A 17,500-nucleotide genomic window follows, 5' to 3' on the forward strand; every position below is an offset into this window, starting at 1 on the left:
CTCTCTCTCTCTCTCTCTCTCTCTCTCTCTCTCCATCTACATTTTTCTCTCCCTCTCTCCTCTTTGTAGTCCACTTTTTTGCCTAATTTATCTTCTGCCTCTCACTCTTCTCCCACTCTCCCTCTTTCTCTCCTCCCGCTTTACTGTTTCTCTTTCTCTATCTCCTATCTCTCCCTCTCTCTACAAGGCATCTGTTCTTCCATTTCTCTCTAATTGAAACTCTATCTCTTTCTTTCTCTCTCCCCCATTCCCTCGGCCTTCTCTCTCTCTCTCTCTCTCTCTCTCTCTCTCTCTCTCTCTCTCTCTCTCTCTCTCTCTCTCTCTCTCTCTTTCACTCTACACCATTCCCTCTGCCTTCTCTCTCTCTCTCTCTCTCTCTCTCTCTCTCTCTCTCTCTCTCTCTCTCTCTCTCTCTCTCTCTCTCTCTCTCTCCCTCCCCCCTTCTCTCTCCATCCCTCGTTCCGGCTCCCCTCCTGTGCCTGTGAGTTGCTGGCTATATAATTGGGAGAGAAGGAGACAACAGCTGAATAACCTCAAACTCTAATGATTCCCCCGATGCCTCAAAGTTTTCACCATAACAGCTTGCCGCTCACCGCCAGCTCTCAAGTGTATACACACACACACACACACACACACACACACACACACACACACACACACACACACACACACACACACACACACACACACACACACACACACACACACACACACACACACACACACACACACACACACACACGCACGCTCACATACACAGACACACAAGCACACACATACATACAGACTCACCTGCACATGCACACACACACACGCACACAAATACAGTACATTGAAACATAATACTTAAACACCCCCCCCCCACACACACACACACACACACACATATGATTAGATAGAAGTGTGCACAAATATGCCTACTGTTTTGTTTTGAAGACCAGTGTGTGTGTGTGTGTGCGTGTGTGGGTGTGCGTGCGCACGCATGAGTGGGTGTGTGCATGCGTGTGTGCCTGTGTGTATTTGTGTGTGTATGTGTAAGACAGTATAAAGTTGATGGGTACTCCCAAAGTAATTGTGTTTGTCTTAGGGATGGTACGGTTCACAAATGTCACGGTTCGGTCCATATCACGGTTTCAAGGTCACGGTTTTCGGTTTTGTACGGTTCTGTTTTTTTTTTTTTTTTTTTTTTTTTAAATAAAATGTATTATATAAAAATTTGAATGAAAATGCAAGCTTATCATGGGTATGTTGAATTTGACTTCATTTAACCCAACTGAAAGAGGAAAGATATCAATGATTTTAACATGCTTCCATTTATTTCACAAAAAGGGAGAACTAAGTCCTAACTTTTAAGTTGACAAATATTCAAATATTACATGCTATAACACATTTGACGTGTAAAAATAAAACAGCTACTCTCCTGTAGGTAATGGGACTATTAGGTCAGTGTAGTATGACTATTTTGGTTAATGCCACACTGAGAACGAATTGGACTTTTATTTTGATACCGCTTTCTGCGAGTTTTGCGCTTATGAATCAGTTGCTTCCTATCATGAAATTGCCGGCCGTGAGAAGCATAGAAGTAAAATCAGAAGTCAAATTCAATTTTAAGTGAACAAGTGATAGGGTTATGTTATGTTAAAATGTGAAAGTTAAGGTAACAAATAATTTTAAAAGATCGTTTTTTTTAGAAGTGTAGGTCTATGCACAAGAATGTTTCACAAAACTCCTGTGAAGCTGAGCCTTTTAAAACAGTCAAATTTTATTTTTGTTATAGTGTTAAACATCAATGTTAACCAGGCAACAGCACAAAGTCCCCTTCCGTCCATCAGAGTTTAACTAGCTACATATAATTAGGCCTACAGTTGATTGCAGTTAAGGACAGCACAGTGAATCTGATGGATATGTTCAATTATCTCGCATTTTGCCGTCCGGAATCCCCATTCAATGCCACGTGGATATAGCCTATAGCCTACTAGGCTACTGTAACGTAAGTCATAGTCTACTTTGTTCTGCTAATCTGTCATTGTTTGTAAATTCATGTTCATTTAATTTAAAATGGTCAGCATAAATGCTGGGAACAGTCACTTGCGCTAACGTGGAGAGAGAGGGGGGACAGGGTGACGCTGCTGACCGACCTGCACTTGCTTGTAGGCTACTGTAGCCTAGTCAGCTGGCGCATGCAGTTACATTATGTCTTTCAGTTGGCTGACAGATATCAGTCTTTCCACACTCAATATCCTACGTAGTCTTTGTGTTTTATGCTTGTAAAAGTAGTAGGATTTTAATAGCGTCGTCCGCCGGTGGTCACTATTTTTTTTTTTTTTTTTTTTTTAAACCGTGGGCACCGTGCGGTTGCCCACTACCCCGTTCCGTGACATGCAAACCGTACGGTCTCGGTTTGCAACGCAAACCGTACCATCCCTAATTTGTCTTGTTTTATTTTAACCCCAATTCTCTTTCACCCTCAATATTGCTCTCTCTCTCTCTCTCTCTCTCTCTCTCTCTCTCTCTCTCTCTCTCTCTCCCTCTCTCTCTCTCTCTCTCCATTTTGATCCTCTTTTCTTTTTTGCTCGTCTTCATCACACTCTTCCGTTTGCTGCAAATCAATGTCACACTGGCAAGAACAACTTGCAAATAAATCATGCTCTTGTCTTTCCTCTCATCCCCTCTCTTCTTCTTCTTCTTCTTCTTCTTCTTCTTCTTCTTCTTCTTCTTCTTCTTCTTCTTCTTCTTCTTCTTCTTCTTCTTCTTCTACTCTTCTTCTTCTTCCTCCTCTTCTTCCTCTTCTTCCCCTCTCTCTCTCTCTCTCTCTCTCTCTCTCTCTCTCTCTCTCTCTCTCTCTCTCTCTCTCTCTCTCTCTGTCCCCCTCTCCCTGTGCTGTTTCATCATTCATTGTTTTGGTGTGAATGTTTATCCTCTCCGCCCCTCGTCTCTATTCCTCTCCTCTGTGTTTTGGTGTTCTCCTGTCCTCCTCTTGTGCTCTCTTCTATCCCTCGCTATTTCTCTCCCTGTCTAGTAATCCTCCTCAGCACGCCCCTCCACCTCTTTTCTCATTTCTCTTTCTCTCTCTGCATTCATCTCTTCCCCTCTGCCCTTCTTTATACTTTTCGTTTTCTTTCTCTCTGACTTGTTTCTTTTTTTTCCCTATCCTTCCCTATCCTCATCCCATCCTCTCCATTCACCTCTTTTTCCTCATCCATCTCTCCTATCAGGGCTGAACTGGGTTCGAAAAACAGCCCGGGCAATTGACCAGCCTCTCGTACAGCCCCCAGCTTTTCCATGCTGACTAACTGTCCGATGTCTATATCAAAGGTGGGCTGCCCCTTCTAAATTGAGGGCTGTGGGGAAAAAAACCAAATAACGGCCCCAACGGCCCCTGAGGACTGTCAGCCAGGGCCGGAATAATGCCCAGGCTAGATACTGCTGCAGCCTAGGGGCCTCTACCTGCCAGGGGGGCCCTGATTGGCCAAAAGTGAAAAATTGCAGAATTGGGACAAGATGCAATAATGAAAAATTCATCTGTTGATAGACATATCATCCTTAATTGCTAGTGCACAATTATGACGCTGTAAATTTGCTGCAAGATTTTAATTCCCGGGGGGTCCCATAGCAACCGGGAGCCTAGGGCCATCTTAATTCGGCCCTGCTGTCAGCCCATGGGGAAAATGCCCTGTATGCCAGATGACCAGTCTCTTATTTCCTGTTCCCCACTCGCCCCAGTCCCTCTTTTCACCATTTACTGTACCTTTCCTCTCTGTCCTCCCTTTTTTTCTCTCCCTTCTCACATTTATTATACTTGTCTATTTTGTATTCCGCTCCACTCTCCTCCTCTTATTCCCTTTGCTCTCCCTTAATTGTCTCCTCTACAGCAGACTCCTTCATCCCCCTCTCTCTATCCCCCTGTCTCCTCATCCGTATACTCCTCATCATGTCTTCTGCTACTCTCACTCCTCTCTGTCTTCCTCTTACCTTCTCTCACTCCCTCAATCCATCTCTGGAACGGAACAAAACCTGTGTCAGTGACGTTTCAACAGTAGCACACATCATGGTGGCGCACTGACAACCAGTGCCTCTATTGAATGGATTTTTTGTTTGTTTTCAGAGGACTGTCTAAGAAGGATATTCATTGCAGCACATCAATCACCAATTACTAATGAATTCATGGGCATTAGATGCCGCTGTGCAACCTGACGTCTGAGCACCAAAAATAAACATGTCTTTGACCCATCTCTCTCTCTCTCTCTCTCTCTCTCTCTTTCTCTCTCTCTCTCTCTCTCTCTCTGTCTCTATCTATCTATCTATCTAAGAAGCATACTCATTGCAGCATATCAACCACCAATTACTAATGAATTTACTTCTCTGTATCTCTCCATTTTCAGGCCCGGACCCCGCGCCACTCCCAGCCGTCGCCGGTGTCCCTGGCGGAGCAGGCGGGCCGCGTGTCCTTTGCGTCGGCCGAGAGCCTGGAGAGCATGTCCATGTCCATGAGCATGTCGGAGGCCGACGCCCCGCTGGCCTTCAGCCGCATGAACCGCCTGCGCCAGAGCCTGCCTCTGGCCCGCTCGCCTAGCCAGACCAAGCTCCGCGCGCCAGGTCCGAGTTATACATTTACACACACACACACACACACACACACACACACACACACACACACACACACACACACACACACACACACCACACACACACACACACACACACACACACACACACACACACACACACACACACACACACACACACACACACACATAGCCTGCCTCTGGCCCGCTCGCCTAGCCAGACCAAGCTCCGCGCGCCAGGTCCGAGTTATATATGCACACACACACACACACACACACACACACACACACACACACACACACACACACACACACACACACACACACACACACACACACACACACACACACACACACACACACACACACACACACACACACACACACACACACACTCATACATAAGCAGATATAAGAAAAGATACTCTCACTAACTCAATTAAACCTCGTAATATCCTTCATATTACAAGTCTGTGAACAACCACTGAACTCTGGTTCTTTCGAGCGGCATACTGGTAATCTAGTGTAATCCCATGCACAGTTGGATTACGGGTCATCCAGAGAGCCACAGGTCGCGGCTACAGGTGCTGTGTCATCGGTGACCCGCACCTGTCCGGAGGTCAAAGTTCGCGGACCAGGTGTTCATCACCTGAGGGCACCTGTGGGGCACCTGTGAGAGTGTGTGTGAGGAGAATCAAGTGTAAATGACACACTCATATTTACCTTTATGCCACTGGCTATGAACCAAATTTCAGTTGTGTGTTCTAGCCTCATGGCCTATTAAGTGGTTTTGGTCTTCTTGGGTCTTGTGGGGGAAGGTGCCATTGCTTTGGATCTTTGGTTTTGGGATGGGAGGAATCCAGGTTTTAGTATCATAGCAGTTCAAAGAATGTGTGAGTTGGAGCCCAGTTGACAAGCGGTTTGGATCTTTGGTGGTTTTGGGATTGAATGGTTGTGGTTTCGAATCCATTAGCAATTGAAATAATGTGGGTGGAGGCGTAAAGAACTTCTTTTAAAGATATGTTTTACCTTTATTTGAGGGGACAGTGGGAGAGAGAGATAGGAAACGGGCAGGGAAAGAGAGATGAGGAAGGATTGTCAAAGGATCTCAGGCCGCAATTGAAACCGGCTTGCCGGCGTAATGGTATGATGTCTTAGCTCATTGAGCCACGTAGCCACCCGTAACAGGTTGGCTCAGAGGTGCAGAGTGGAATCTCATACCAGTTGGACAGGTTGCAGGTTGGAGTCCCAGCTTGAACAGTGTGGGTGAGGGAGTAAATAAATGCAGTTAGTTATTTACAAAACTACTGCTACCTCCTCCTTGGCTGAAGTACTGTTGAGCAAGGCATATCATACAATACAATACAATACAATACAATACAATACAATACAATACAATACAATACAATACAATACAACATGTGTATATATTAGTGGTGGGCCGTTATCTGTGTTAACGTGCTGCGATAATGTGAGACTCTTATCACGCGACAAAGAAAATATTGCACGTTAATCTATTCTCAAAATATGGATTTGGGGTTTGGAGATGCGCATCACCATAGCGTTCGATTGACAGACGCTTTCAGACTGCCCTCCAGTCGCTTCGCCTCTCCACCTGTTGCTCAGCAGCAGACCTACTAAATATGAACAGTGTTTGCATGCTGTAAACATTAATCTCTCTGCCGTGGTAGGTGTTGTTTTAGTGCTTTTTCATAAGTGGTAGACTAGAAAGACGTTATTGTTTAAGGTGAAGCAGACATTATTGTGTACCAGCCCGACATAGCCTACATTTCCTCACGCATTGCATGGAATACAAACAACAGTCCTGTTCCAGAAATCTTGCCTGTGCCATAATTGCAAAACATTCCGTGTGATATATATTTTGAAGATTGTCAAACTGAAACTGTCAACTACTCTCGCGGAATGTTTGTGTTATGATCGCGCATTTGCGACTCATGTCAGACGGTAATACACCTTGCGGTTGTTGCGCTTGATATAGCCAACCTCGCCGTCGTCGCGCTTGACTTTTATTTTTTTTGCAAACTGAATTCATTTGGAGTTGTAACTCCGCTGGCATTCTAACGCAGAGAACAACTGTCAGGTTTAGGCCAAATCGATGTGGGCCAGTGCTTTAGGGTCTAGAACTAGCTCTAGAAATCTAGTAGCCTGCCTCTGACTTTGCTGTACCTGCTGCGTAGCTCCTCCGTCTCTAAAGGAGCCGCTGCCCTTTTTAATAGTCAGTGGCCGATTCATTCTCTCTCTCTCTCTCTCTCTCTCTCTCTCTCTCTCTCTCTCTCTCTCTCTCTCTCTCTCTCTCTCTCTCTCTCTCTCTCTCTGTCTGCCCATTAGACATGCTGAATTGTTGAGGTCATTTTGTTTAAACAGTCTAAATGTTTGATAGATTTATCTGTATTTGCCTCTACAATTTATAGTACTGTTCATTTTGAAATGTCAGTATATTATAACTGTAAATGCTTCCTAACATATTCGAAACACTTTTCAAATATTGCAGTGATTTTTTTTTCATCACCAAATATCAACCATTTTTTTGATGATGAGATGCATTTTGGAAAAAAGAGATGAGCTCTGGTCTAATGCGCCATCTTAAGAAACCCCCTAGGTTTTTTTTTCGTCATTATTTCGCTAGCGTGCCTATTCTGAATGAGCCATTTTGATATAGATTAATCTAGATTAATCTAGATTAATTTCATAATTACAGTGAGATTAATCTAGATTAAAAAAAATTATCTATGCCCACCCCTAGTATATATATAGCGCAGTATCACAACTATGAAGTTGGCTCAAAGCGCTTTCAAAATACACATACACACGTACACATTCCCACATTCCCACACCAGCTCTGGAGGCTGCCGTGCAGCACCATTTGTCAGGGTTACATACACGCACACGCACACTCTCGCACACTCACACACACTCACGCACACTCACGCACACGCGTGCACACAAAGAACACAAAGAACAAACACACACACACACACACACACACACACACACACACACACACACACACACACACACACACACACACACACACACACACACACACACACACACACACACACACACACACACAACAAACACACACACAAGGTAATAATATCATCTCACATTGACCTGACCTGTCTCTGAAATCCCTGTGAGTCAGCCAGTAAGCGTGTAAGGTTAACCCTCTTCAGAGAATAAAGACATGGTGAATACAGGAGGAGAAGGTGGAGAGCAGAAGAGACAGAGAAAAAAAGACGAGAATAGGCAAGAAAAATAGAGATAAAAGGAAGTGTCTATCAACTTGTTGCAAATGCGGTAGGGAGCCTGTTACTGGAGGGAGGAAGAGAGGATGAAGAGCAGAGGAGAGAAAAAGGATGGAAGAAAGGAGGAGACTGCGGAGAAACCGAAAAGAACGATAAAGCGAAGTGTCAGTCAACGTGTCTCTAATGTGGTAGAGAGTGCTGTTACAGAGGTGGAAGTGAGGGAGGTGAGAAAAAGGATGAGGAAAGGAGGAGACTTACGGAGAAATGGAAAAGAAAGATAAAGTGAAGTGTCTGTCAACGTGTCTGTAATGTGGTAGGGAGTGCTGTTACCGAGGCGGAAGTACACATTATCAAGCTGTGGCAGGATGGCTGGAAATCGGTCGGGCCGCCCCGCCCCGCTCCACTCTGTACTGTGTTTGTGCTGTTTACTGTTTATTTTGATGAGCCGTCTTCTGGAGTGCGGTTTAACTTCTCCCTTCACCCCCTTCAGCAGGGAGGATTTGTGACAGGCTGCACACACACACACAGACACACGCACGCGCTCATACTCATGCACACACACGCGCACACACACACACACGTACTGTACATACGCATATTTACTCTTACACACACACACATGCACACAAGCATGCATTGCAAGCACACACTCACACACGCATGCACGTGCAGTCGTGCACACACACACGTGCGCACACACATAAAGATGCATACACATGCATATTTACTCTCTCTCTCTCTCTCTCTCTTTCTCTCTCGCGCACACACACACACACACACACACACACACACACACACACACACACGCACGCACTGCACGCGCGTGCACACACACACACACACACACACACACACACACACACACACACACACACACACACACACACACACACACACACACACACACACACACACGCGCACACACACACACACACTATGGTAAACACAGAGTTTTTAGGACAGTAATTTGTGTAGCTGGGAATATGCAGGCCTGGGTGTTTGGCTGGTAGCTTAATATCTTTCCTACGGTACTTAAGAGTCCAAACTGTTCAGTTCATTAATAAGACCTAAAGCTTGAGTTGAAAAGTGTTGTGACTCAAATGAGGGTGAAGATTATTTAAAATGTTGCCTGCTATGGTGGGATTCACATGATTTTTGATTTGTGATGCTTCGCCAATCAGTTGAGCTAGGAGTTTGGTTGGCCTCAACCAAATGTTTTTTACAATATTACAATACAATACAATTAGCCGATACTTTTATCCAAAACTACTTAAAGTTATTAACAGGGCATTTGATACAGTACCTGGAGCTTTATGGGGTTGGCTGCCTTTCTCAAGGGCTCCTCAGACATGGAGAGGGGTATGGAGTGGGTGGGTGGGATTCAAGCCTGGAACCCTCTGATCTAAAGGCCATCTCCTTCAAGCCTGGTGACGAAGATTTTGGCTCCGCACATAGTCTGGTGAAACCCTCCTAGCTCGGTTCGCTCACTGTTTAGCCAATCAGCCAACAGTTGAGAGTGGTGACGCAGAAATCACCCGCAAAGTCCGTTACTGATTGGTTATGGTAACACTATTCACACTTTTGTTTTGTTATTTGTATGCTTTTGCGACACTATATCGTAACAGTCATGCTAATAAAGCACAATATGGGTTTTAATTTGAATTCGGAAGTCCTATGAATTTAAATGGCAGAGTAAGATCAGACCATCTCCCACCCTCCACGGAGACGGATTCCTCTTAGCTTTCACCAGACTGTTTGATGGAGTCAACAGTCGGCTTTTGCCCAGGCTAATCTCCTTCAGCATTAGGCCACGGCTGCCCCATTTGCCTTAATTCATTGAAGATGTAGGCTGAGTGCTGGCTATTAGGGCTAGTAAAAAGAGTGAGCAGACCTATTCACTTGAGTAATAGCCTGGCGTTCACCTCATTCAGTAGTGCATCTGTCTCCCAAACCACAGTATTTGTTGTATCTGGTCAAGGGTTGAAGACTGGATCTGGAATGGCACAGCAATTTAAAAGGTAGGCAGAGTAGTGTTTCAGATTCAGTTTTAGTTTCAAACGAATCATCCATACACCAAGAAGTAGACATATACCTATGCTATGGAGGGTAGTGAAAGCTTGTGTACCATGTGACCAATTGGTTCACAAGCCAGTAAACATAGCATCCAGTCAGTACAAATGGATGGCAAAAATGTGCTATATTTCTGGAAAATATATTCCATTATTTTCCAATTGTTCAATATGCTGCTGTAAAACTATGAAGAACACCAGATTACAATATTGAGTTTTAAAGCAAGTGCTTGCATAATAATAATAACAAAACATAACACCTCATATTGTGTAATCGTGAAGATAAAGAAGGGCGTCCCCCAAGCTTGCTTACTTCCATTAGAAAGCAACGCTGTGTTTATGAGGGTAAGGTGCCTTTATTAAAATATGACACACAGTACTTATCAGTGAATAGTTATGAAAAGGAAGGTTATGTGGCAAGAACACGTGGGGTTTGTTTTTCCATGCATGAGGTTCACTATTGTAATGTAGTTTGCAAAATAATAATAATGTAATAATTAAGTGTGTAGTTATTGGAGCAATGTGTGCAGAGGGTACTTATGCGATACATGTACGTATACTGTGTACATACTGTACTTACATGAGAAGGTCATACTGCATGTTATTCTGAATAGACTGAGAAGTGCATGAATGGCCAAAGTAGGGAGGAGTTTATGAAGTAAAGGAGACGCGCTAACACTATCACCTATATTATTGAATACAGATTATAACTGGGTGCTGAATCCCACATAATGTATTGATGAATGAAGGAAGCGAAGGACAGTCCGTAGGCGAATAAACAGAGAAAAATCTGAAGAGTGCTGTCCTTCGCTTCCTTCATTCAAAGTAGGGAGGACCCAACTTATCTTGCAGTCAGTGGGTTCAGACTGAGAGTGGCGACTATTAAATTATCCAGTCTTGCGGTGAGTATCGATCAGGTCTGCTTGCCTGTGTCGGAACAGTCTGCAGCCGGATTAGGATCTCAGGTGTCGTGTCTGGACATGACAGGGCCATTTCTGGGAGCATGACCGCCTCATCCGAGGTGGACGTCCCAGCCAGGGTCCAGTCCAGTCACATCTCTGTTTCAGCCAATGACTTCGGTAGCCTCTGGGGATGGGCCCCCGTCGACGGACCTTTTCACTCTTTGCTGAAAACAGTCAACTACTTCATAACAACATTGCTACGACAATGCACAGAGTCTAAATTAACCAATTTAGACTTGGACATTACCATTTTGCTGACAATAGGTTATACCAGAGGCTCTGCGTTAAGGGGTTAAACTGGGACGGACACCTATGGGATGCAATAATCCCCCCGCCCCAATAAACGGTTGTCTTTGTCCGCTTACTTAATGGGCACAATAATCAAAGATTAGTTTTCAGTGATGTACAAAGGGGTAAACAGGCAAAGTATGTAGTCTTTTATTTTGGCCCCTTGTCTTAACTTGTTAAACAGGTATTTAGTGCAGAGAGGCAGGTAGGTTGAAAAAACACAATGTTAATTCCAACATTTAGAGAGTACTCTGGGATTAAATGCAATTTAAAAGACGCCAATTCAACTATCTAAGTGTTGAATTAGCACTGCCGCTTTATTCTGTGGTGCCATTGCCACACCGTTAACTTAACAATTTATAACCGGGGACTTGTTTTAATGTGTTAAACAGGTATCCAGGACAGAGAGGCATGGGAGTAGGGTTGTAGTGGCGAGGGGGTTATGTATGGAATAGCGGCCGACTTGGCGAAGCGAACAGTCCTTCGGCTGCACCGTCGGGCTGTTAGAACGCTCCGCCTCGTCCATTATTTCCCTTGATATCGGGACACCTCGAAGGCCACTATTCCGCTTATCACCCGGTTACCAGCATTTAAGTATTAATTTATTAATATGTTGATCTAAGGCTTCGTGAGAAAGTAGATTAACCACTGCGCTTGGTACGTTGCTATGGGCACCACTTTCTAATCTAGTGAGACGCGCCTCTATCGGAGGCATGTAATGAAGCGCGCAGAACGTTGGGGTGACATGACAACCAAATGCGATAGAATTGATGACTGGGTTTTTGACTTGACAACCAGATGCGATAGAATTAGTAACGGGGTCTTGACTAGACAACCAGATGCGATAGAACTAACGACGCGGTCTTGACTAGACAATCAGATGCGATGGAATTAGTAACGGCACTTCGCCAGTAAGTTAGAAAAGAAGTAACTTGGACGCCCGCACGCCCGCATGACATCATAGGTGTTCTGCTACAGGGGAATAAAGGACACCTGCTCAGCCAATCAGAAGACGTTCCGTCTGCTCACCGGGTGATAAGGTAGAGTGAAGGTGGTGGGCAGGTGTCCCACTGATGGAGTCTACTGTGTTGTTGTTTTTTCCGGGTAATTCAACACTAAAGAGTACTCTGGGAGCAAGTATGCCCTAGAAGATGTAAAAAATGACTTTTACTGTAAGAGTGTGGTGGCGAGGGGTTTACGGTATAGTGAAGGTGGCGGGCAGGTGTCCCACTGATGGAGCGTGCTGTGTTGTTGTTTTTCCTGGCAGCGATCCGCCCGACACAGCTGTCTAAAGTGGCCTGGCAGGCAGGCTATCTTGCCAGCGGGAGGAGAGAGAGAGAGAGAGAGAGAGAGAGAGAGAGACTGAAGGGGAGAGAAAGAGAATGATATACAGAGAGAGATGGAGAGGAAAAGAGAGAGGGAGAGAGACAGAGAGAGAGATGAAAAAAGACAGAAGGAGCACTCCTGGAGTGTGTGAATGCATGTGTGAGTGCGTGTGTGTGTGTGTGTGTGTGTGTGTGTGTGTGTGTGTGTGTGTGTGTGTGTGTGTGTGTGTGTGTGTGTGTGTGTGTGTGTGTGTGTGTGTGTGTGTGTGTGTGTGTGTACTGTATGCTGAGTCACTATGCCTGTTGGAGGACAACAAGTCGACCTTCACCCCTGCTCAGTTCCAGGATCAGATTTAGAATCCATTGGAGCTCTGGTGGAGTGTGTGTGTGTGTGTGTGTGTGTGTGTGTGTGTGTGTGTGTGTGTGTGTGTGTGTGTGTGTGTGTGTGTGTGTGTGTGTGTGTGTGTGTGTGTGTGTGTGTGTGTGTGTGTGTGTGTGTGTGTGTGTGTGTGTGTGTGTGTGCATACGCGCATGCTCTGATGAAGCCAGTGAAGTGGGGGGCCGTGACTCATAGTAAGGGCACAGCAAAATAAAAATAGGAGACAGGACTGTAAGTAGAGACTTTAAATCACAACCAGTGTCAGAAAGAGACTAACTCCTTAAAGCTGACAGGACAGGGGAAAAGTTAGGCCTGCTCACCATAGTCATATACCACTGACCTCATTTTTTGATGTCATGTGACCAGGAAGCAATATTTGCCGCCGAGGGGATATCCACCGGCCATAGAGGTAGAAAATAACACTAGAGGTGACCCCGCCCCCCTTCTGACGGCAATCTGTGGCGGCCATTATCTGTAGGTAGGTCTGATAAATGGAAATGAATGGACAAGGAGGCTCACCTCTGTCAAAAAATGGCTTAATAATGTGAAAATGTCCATCAACACACTCTACAAGGACAATAGTTGAAGTGTGTTGCTAAATATGTGCAGAATTAATATAATTCGATTTTTAGATGTATTTTATCGACTCATATGATTTAAGTAGATATTTATCCTGACATTTCAAATCTGGTCTTTGATTAATGGGTTACTTCATATTCACACAGTTTTAGTCCATTTTTAACAGAGGTGGGCGTGTTCTCCATTGACTTGAATTGACTGAAGGTGCCTACACTACCTACAGACAATGGGAGGCGCCATGTGCCACTTCCCAGTGCTGTCGTGAATTGCCATGTCCACTCTAGTGTTATTTTCTACCTCTATGACACCGCGTGTCATGTTGTGTCACGGTTGTCCACCTAGACCAGGGGTAGAGAGTCTTTTTCATTCGAGGGGCCACTTCAAATTCCTCCAAGGACTGTGAGAGTCCTCGAAGGGCTGCACCATGAACAAAAAACAGCATTTTAGGCCTACGTATATTAAAGGCAGCCACCTTTAAAATGACCCACCTTCTCTATGTCCCCCGAATATAACTTAATTGTATTGCAAATGAAATTTCTACTTGTAATATTCCTATACAAAATATGTCATATTTCATATGAAGCTGCATAGCATTAAATTTATATCAGCGACCAGATGAAAAGGCCTCAGGGGCTGACATAGGTTCTCCACCCCTTCCCGAAACCTAATCGTCACTGAAGTCATGTTGCTGTGAGGGCTTTACACGAGTGTGTAGCGGTAGTTCTTGAAAGCAAGGGTATAGATGGGTTCAATTTTCTTGTTTTAACCTGACTGCGCGAAACTAACTGCGCACAACTCAACCTCTGATTGTTGGAAACCGCTGTCGGTCAACAAATTAACTCACGTGGTTGGATGCCAGTGTCTTGCCCCTCCTCACAACATCGTGTTTATAAACACGGCGAACCCATGTTTACTGCTGGTGTCAAATATTACCACCTGGGCAGAGTCAAAAAGTGACATGTTAGGATGTTAGGATGTTTCCATGCTTGCTTGCTTGATACTTGTAGTATAATGTTGACCAGCCAGATCAGACAGGTGTTGTGAGATGTCATGGTGTGAATTGAGCCAATGTGATGTGAAAGCCTACCTAGTAATCTCCCATAGTAACATCCCACTTTTCAACACCTAAAGAGTACTCTGGAAGCAAGTGTCATCTAAAAGTGGTTAAAGTGACTCTCTAGTGTTGCTATAACAGAGTGAAATGCACTCTATAACACCTGGATGTGTTTTTACCATGCTATACGCACCCATAGGTCTGTTCATAAAACATCCAAGTAGTTGATGTGTGAGAAGCATTCGCTGTGTGAGAATTGCTCTGCTTCTGGGAAATCAGGGCTCCATTTGCTGTTGTGGTGGCTGCAGTTTCCGTGAGCTGTGGGGATTTAGGGTTATTAGTGTGGAAACTGTCATCTGCGGCTCCAGAATGGCTGGCTTCCAGCAGACCTGTTGTTTGTTGTTGTTGTTGTTGGTGGTGGTAGTGTGTGTGTGTGTGGTGCGTGCGTGCGTGCTTGCGTGCGTGCGTGTGTGCATGCGTGCGTGTGTGTGATGGAGAGTGAGAGAGAGAGAGAGAGAGAGAAAGAATGATCACTCAACTCAAGTGTTTCTTCGTTTTAAAATTCCCCATCTCTCTTTTTTACCACCTCTCCCCACCTGTTCTTTCTTTCTTTCCCTCCTTCCTTTTTCCTTTCCCTTCTTCCTCCTGTTGTACACCGTCTGGTGTGGTTCTTCGTGGTGTTGTGATTTCATTCATTTCAAATTCATCCCTGTCTCTTTTTTCCCCTATATTTTCTGTCCTCTTCTTTTCTACTCATGTTTTTAAATTCTTCTTTTTTTCTCTTTCTTCCTGCTGAATTACTGTGTCTGATGTGTCTACTGTGTCTACTGTGTCTGTGACTTTCTTTTCCATTCTTCTGTGGACTTGGCTGTGGATGTACTTTGCATCTATTGTACTGTATGCCCCCATCTCTCCGTCATTTGTCCAATTTGTTCGTTCACCTTTTTTTGTGATTATATTCTTTCGCCTTTTTTCTCTGCATGGCATTTCTTTTTTTGTTTGTGCTCTTGTCTGATGTTGTCTTCACCTGTTTTCCTCCTTCTGCGCCCCCTCACTCACTCCTGCTTGTTCTTCACCAATATCCTTTCTGTCTTTTACCTTGCTTGTTCTCTCATCTGGTGTTTTTTCTTCTTCTTCCTTCCATTCCGCCCTTCTTTTCCTCCCTTCTTCCCTTCTTGTTTTTCACTGGTATCCTTTCCTCACCTGCCAATTCTACTCTTCACCTCTTCATCACTTTTCCTTTATCGGTGTTCTTTGTTTGCATGCTGTGTGTTCTGTGTCCTCTTTTGCCTTTCCTTTCCATCCCTCTTTCCCTTCCTGCTGCTGTCAAATACTCCTCTGTGCTGTGTTGTCCTATTCTTGTTCTCCTCCTCCTCCTCTCTCTTTCTCCCTCTCTCTCTTCATCTCCTCACCGGTTTCCCACCCTTCCTCTTCGTCTTTCTCCTCATCTGTCTCTACGGCTCTGTTCTTGCTGTGCACGGTCTCTCTCTCTCTCTCTCTCTCTCTCTCTCTCTCTCTCTCTCTCTCTCTCTCTCTCTCTCTCTCTCTCTCTCTCTCTCTCTCTCTCTCTCTCCGTGGTGTTGTTATGCCTTGCCTCTCCCTTTTCCTCTTCCGCTCTCCTCTGTCTTCGTCTCCCTCTCTCCACCCCCTCCTTCTCTCCCTCCTCTCCTCTTTCTTCCCACACCACTCTACTCTGCTCTCCTTCTCCCCTCGTCCTCCTCTCCTTCCCCACATCTCCTCTCTTCTCCTCTCTCCTCTTTCTTTCCTCCCTCTCTTCTCCCCTCCTCTGCATTGCTCTGCCTCCTTCTCTTTTCCTCTCCATATTCTCCACCTATCCCCCACCTGGTCTTCCAACACCTTTCTCCTCCTTCTCTCTTCCTCTTTCCTCTCCTCCTCTGTCCCACACATTCGCCTCTTCTCTTCTTCTTCCTCTCCACCTCCTGTCCCATCCACATCCTCCTCCTCTCTTCCTCTTCCTCTCCTCCTCCTCTGTCCTCCACATCCTCCTCTTCCTCTTCCTCTCCTCCTCCTCTTCCCCGTCCGTCCCCTCCATAGGCGTCCTCTTCCTCCAGCTCGGCGATGAGATACGGCGGGTGCACATCACGCACGAGCTGACCAGCATGGAGACGCTGCACGCGCTGCTGGTGCACATGTTCCCCCAGAAGCTGAGCATGGGGGCCCTGCGCGCCCCCTCCACCGCCATCCTCATCAAGGACGAGGCGCGGAACATCTTCTACGAGCTGGAGGACCCACGCGACGTCCACGACCGCTGTGTCATCAAGGTAGAGTTGAGGAACTTTATTAAAATTAAAAAAATACTATTACATAATAATATAATAACAAAATAAATTAATAGAAAATTGTGGCGAGTAACATCTTCTACCGGCTTGAGAATCCCCTGTGTGCACAATTGCTGCCTCATCATGGTAGAGTTGAGAAACTTTATTAAGCTTTATAAAAATGTATAAAATAATATTACATAATAATAGTCCGATAGTAGCTTAAGAAAACTGAGTGGCGCAATATTGTCTACCACCTCGAGGATCCCCTGTACGCAGAGCTGCTGCATTATCAAGGTAGAGTTGAGAAACTTTATTAAACTTTATTCAAATTTATAAAATGATATTACATAATAATAGTCCAAGAGTAGCATAAGAAAATTGAGGCGCGCATTATTTTCTACCGGCTTGAGGATCCCCTGTGTGCAGATTCAGAACTGCTGTATCATCAAGGTAGAGTTGAGAAGCTTAATTGAACTTAATTACTTATAAATACATACCCATATGCATTATAAAATAATATTACATGATGAAAGACCTATAATAACATAAGAAATGAATAGAAAATTGAGGCGTGCAACATCTTCTGACAGCTTGAGGACCCCCAAGATGTGCACGATTGCAGCACTATGCAGCCAATGTAACTGTTGGTGTGGTGCAGAGAGAATCATTTGGCATGGAGGACATGGAAGAGGAGAGCATTTTAAAGTGTGATTAAAGTTATCTTCCAC

At 44.9% G+C, this 17,500-nt stretch overlaps 1 protein-coding gene across 1 annotated transcript in view; it reads left to right on the top strand.

The window, feature by feature from the left end:
- The window catches only part of LOC134467738 (SRC kinase signaling inhibitor 1-like), a 74,434-nt gene that overhangs the window by 4,039 nt on the left and 52,895 nt on the right, over positions 1-17,500 (top strand). The window contains exons 2-3 of the mRNA XM_063221624.1: positions 4,383-4,596; positions 16,546-16,772. Of these exons, the coding sequence (XP_063077694.1) occupies positions 4,383-4,596; positions 16,546-16,772 (441 nt within the window). The remainder of the gene's footprint in view (positions 1-4,382; positions 4,597-16,545; positions 16,773-17,500) is intronic.

Source organism: Engraulis encrasicolus, chromosome 17 (assembly GCF_034702125.1).
Source record: "Engraulis encrasicolus isolate BLACKSEA-1 chromosome 17, IST_EnEncr_1.0, whole genome shotgun sequence".
In the NCBI taxonomy this organism is placed as follows: domain Eukaryota; kingdom Metazoa; phylum Chordata; class Actinopteri; order Clupeiformes; family Engraulidae; genus Engraulis; species Engraulis encrasicolus.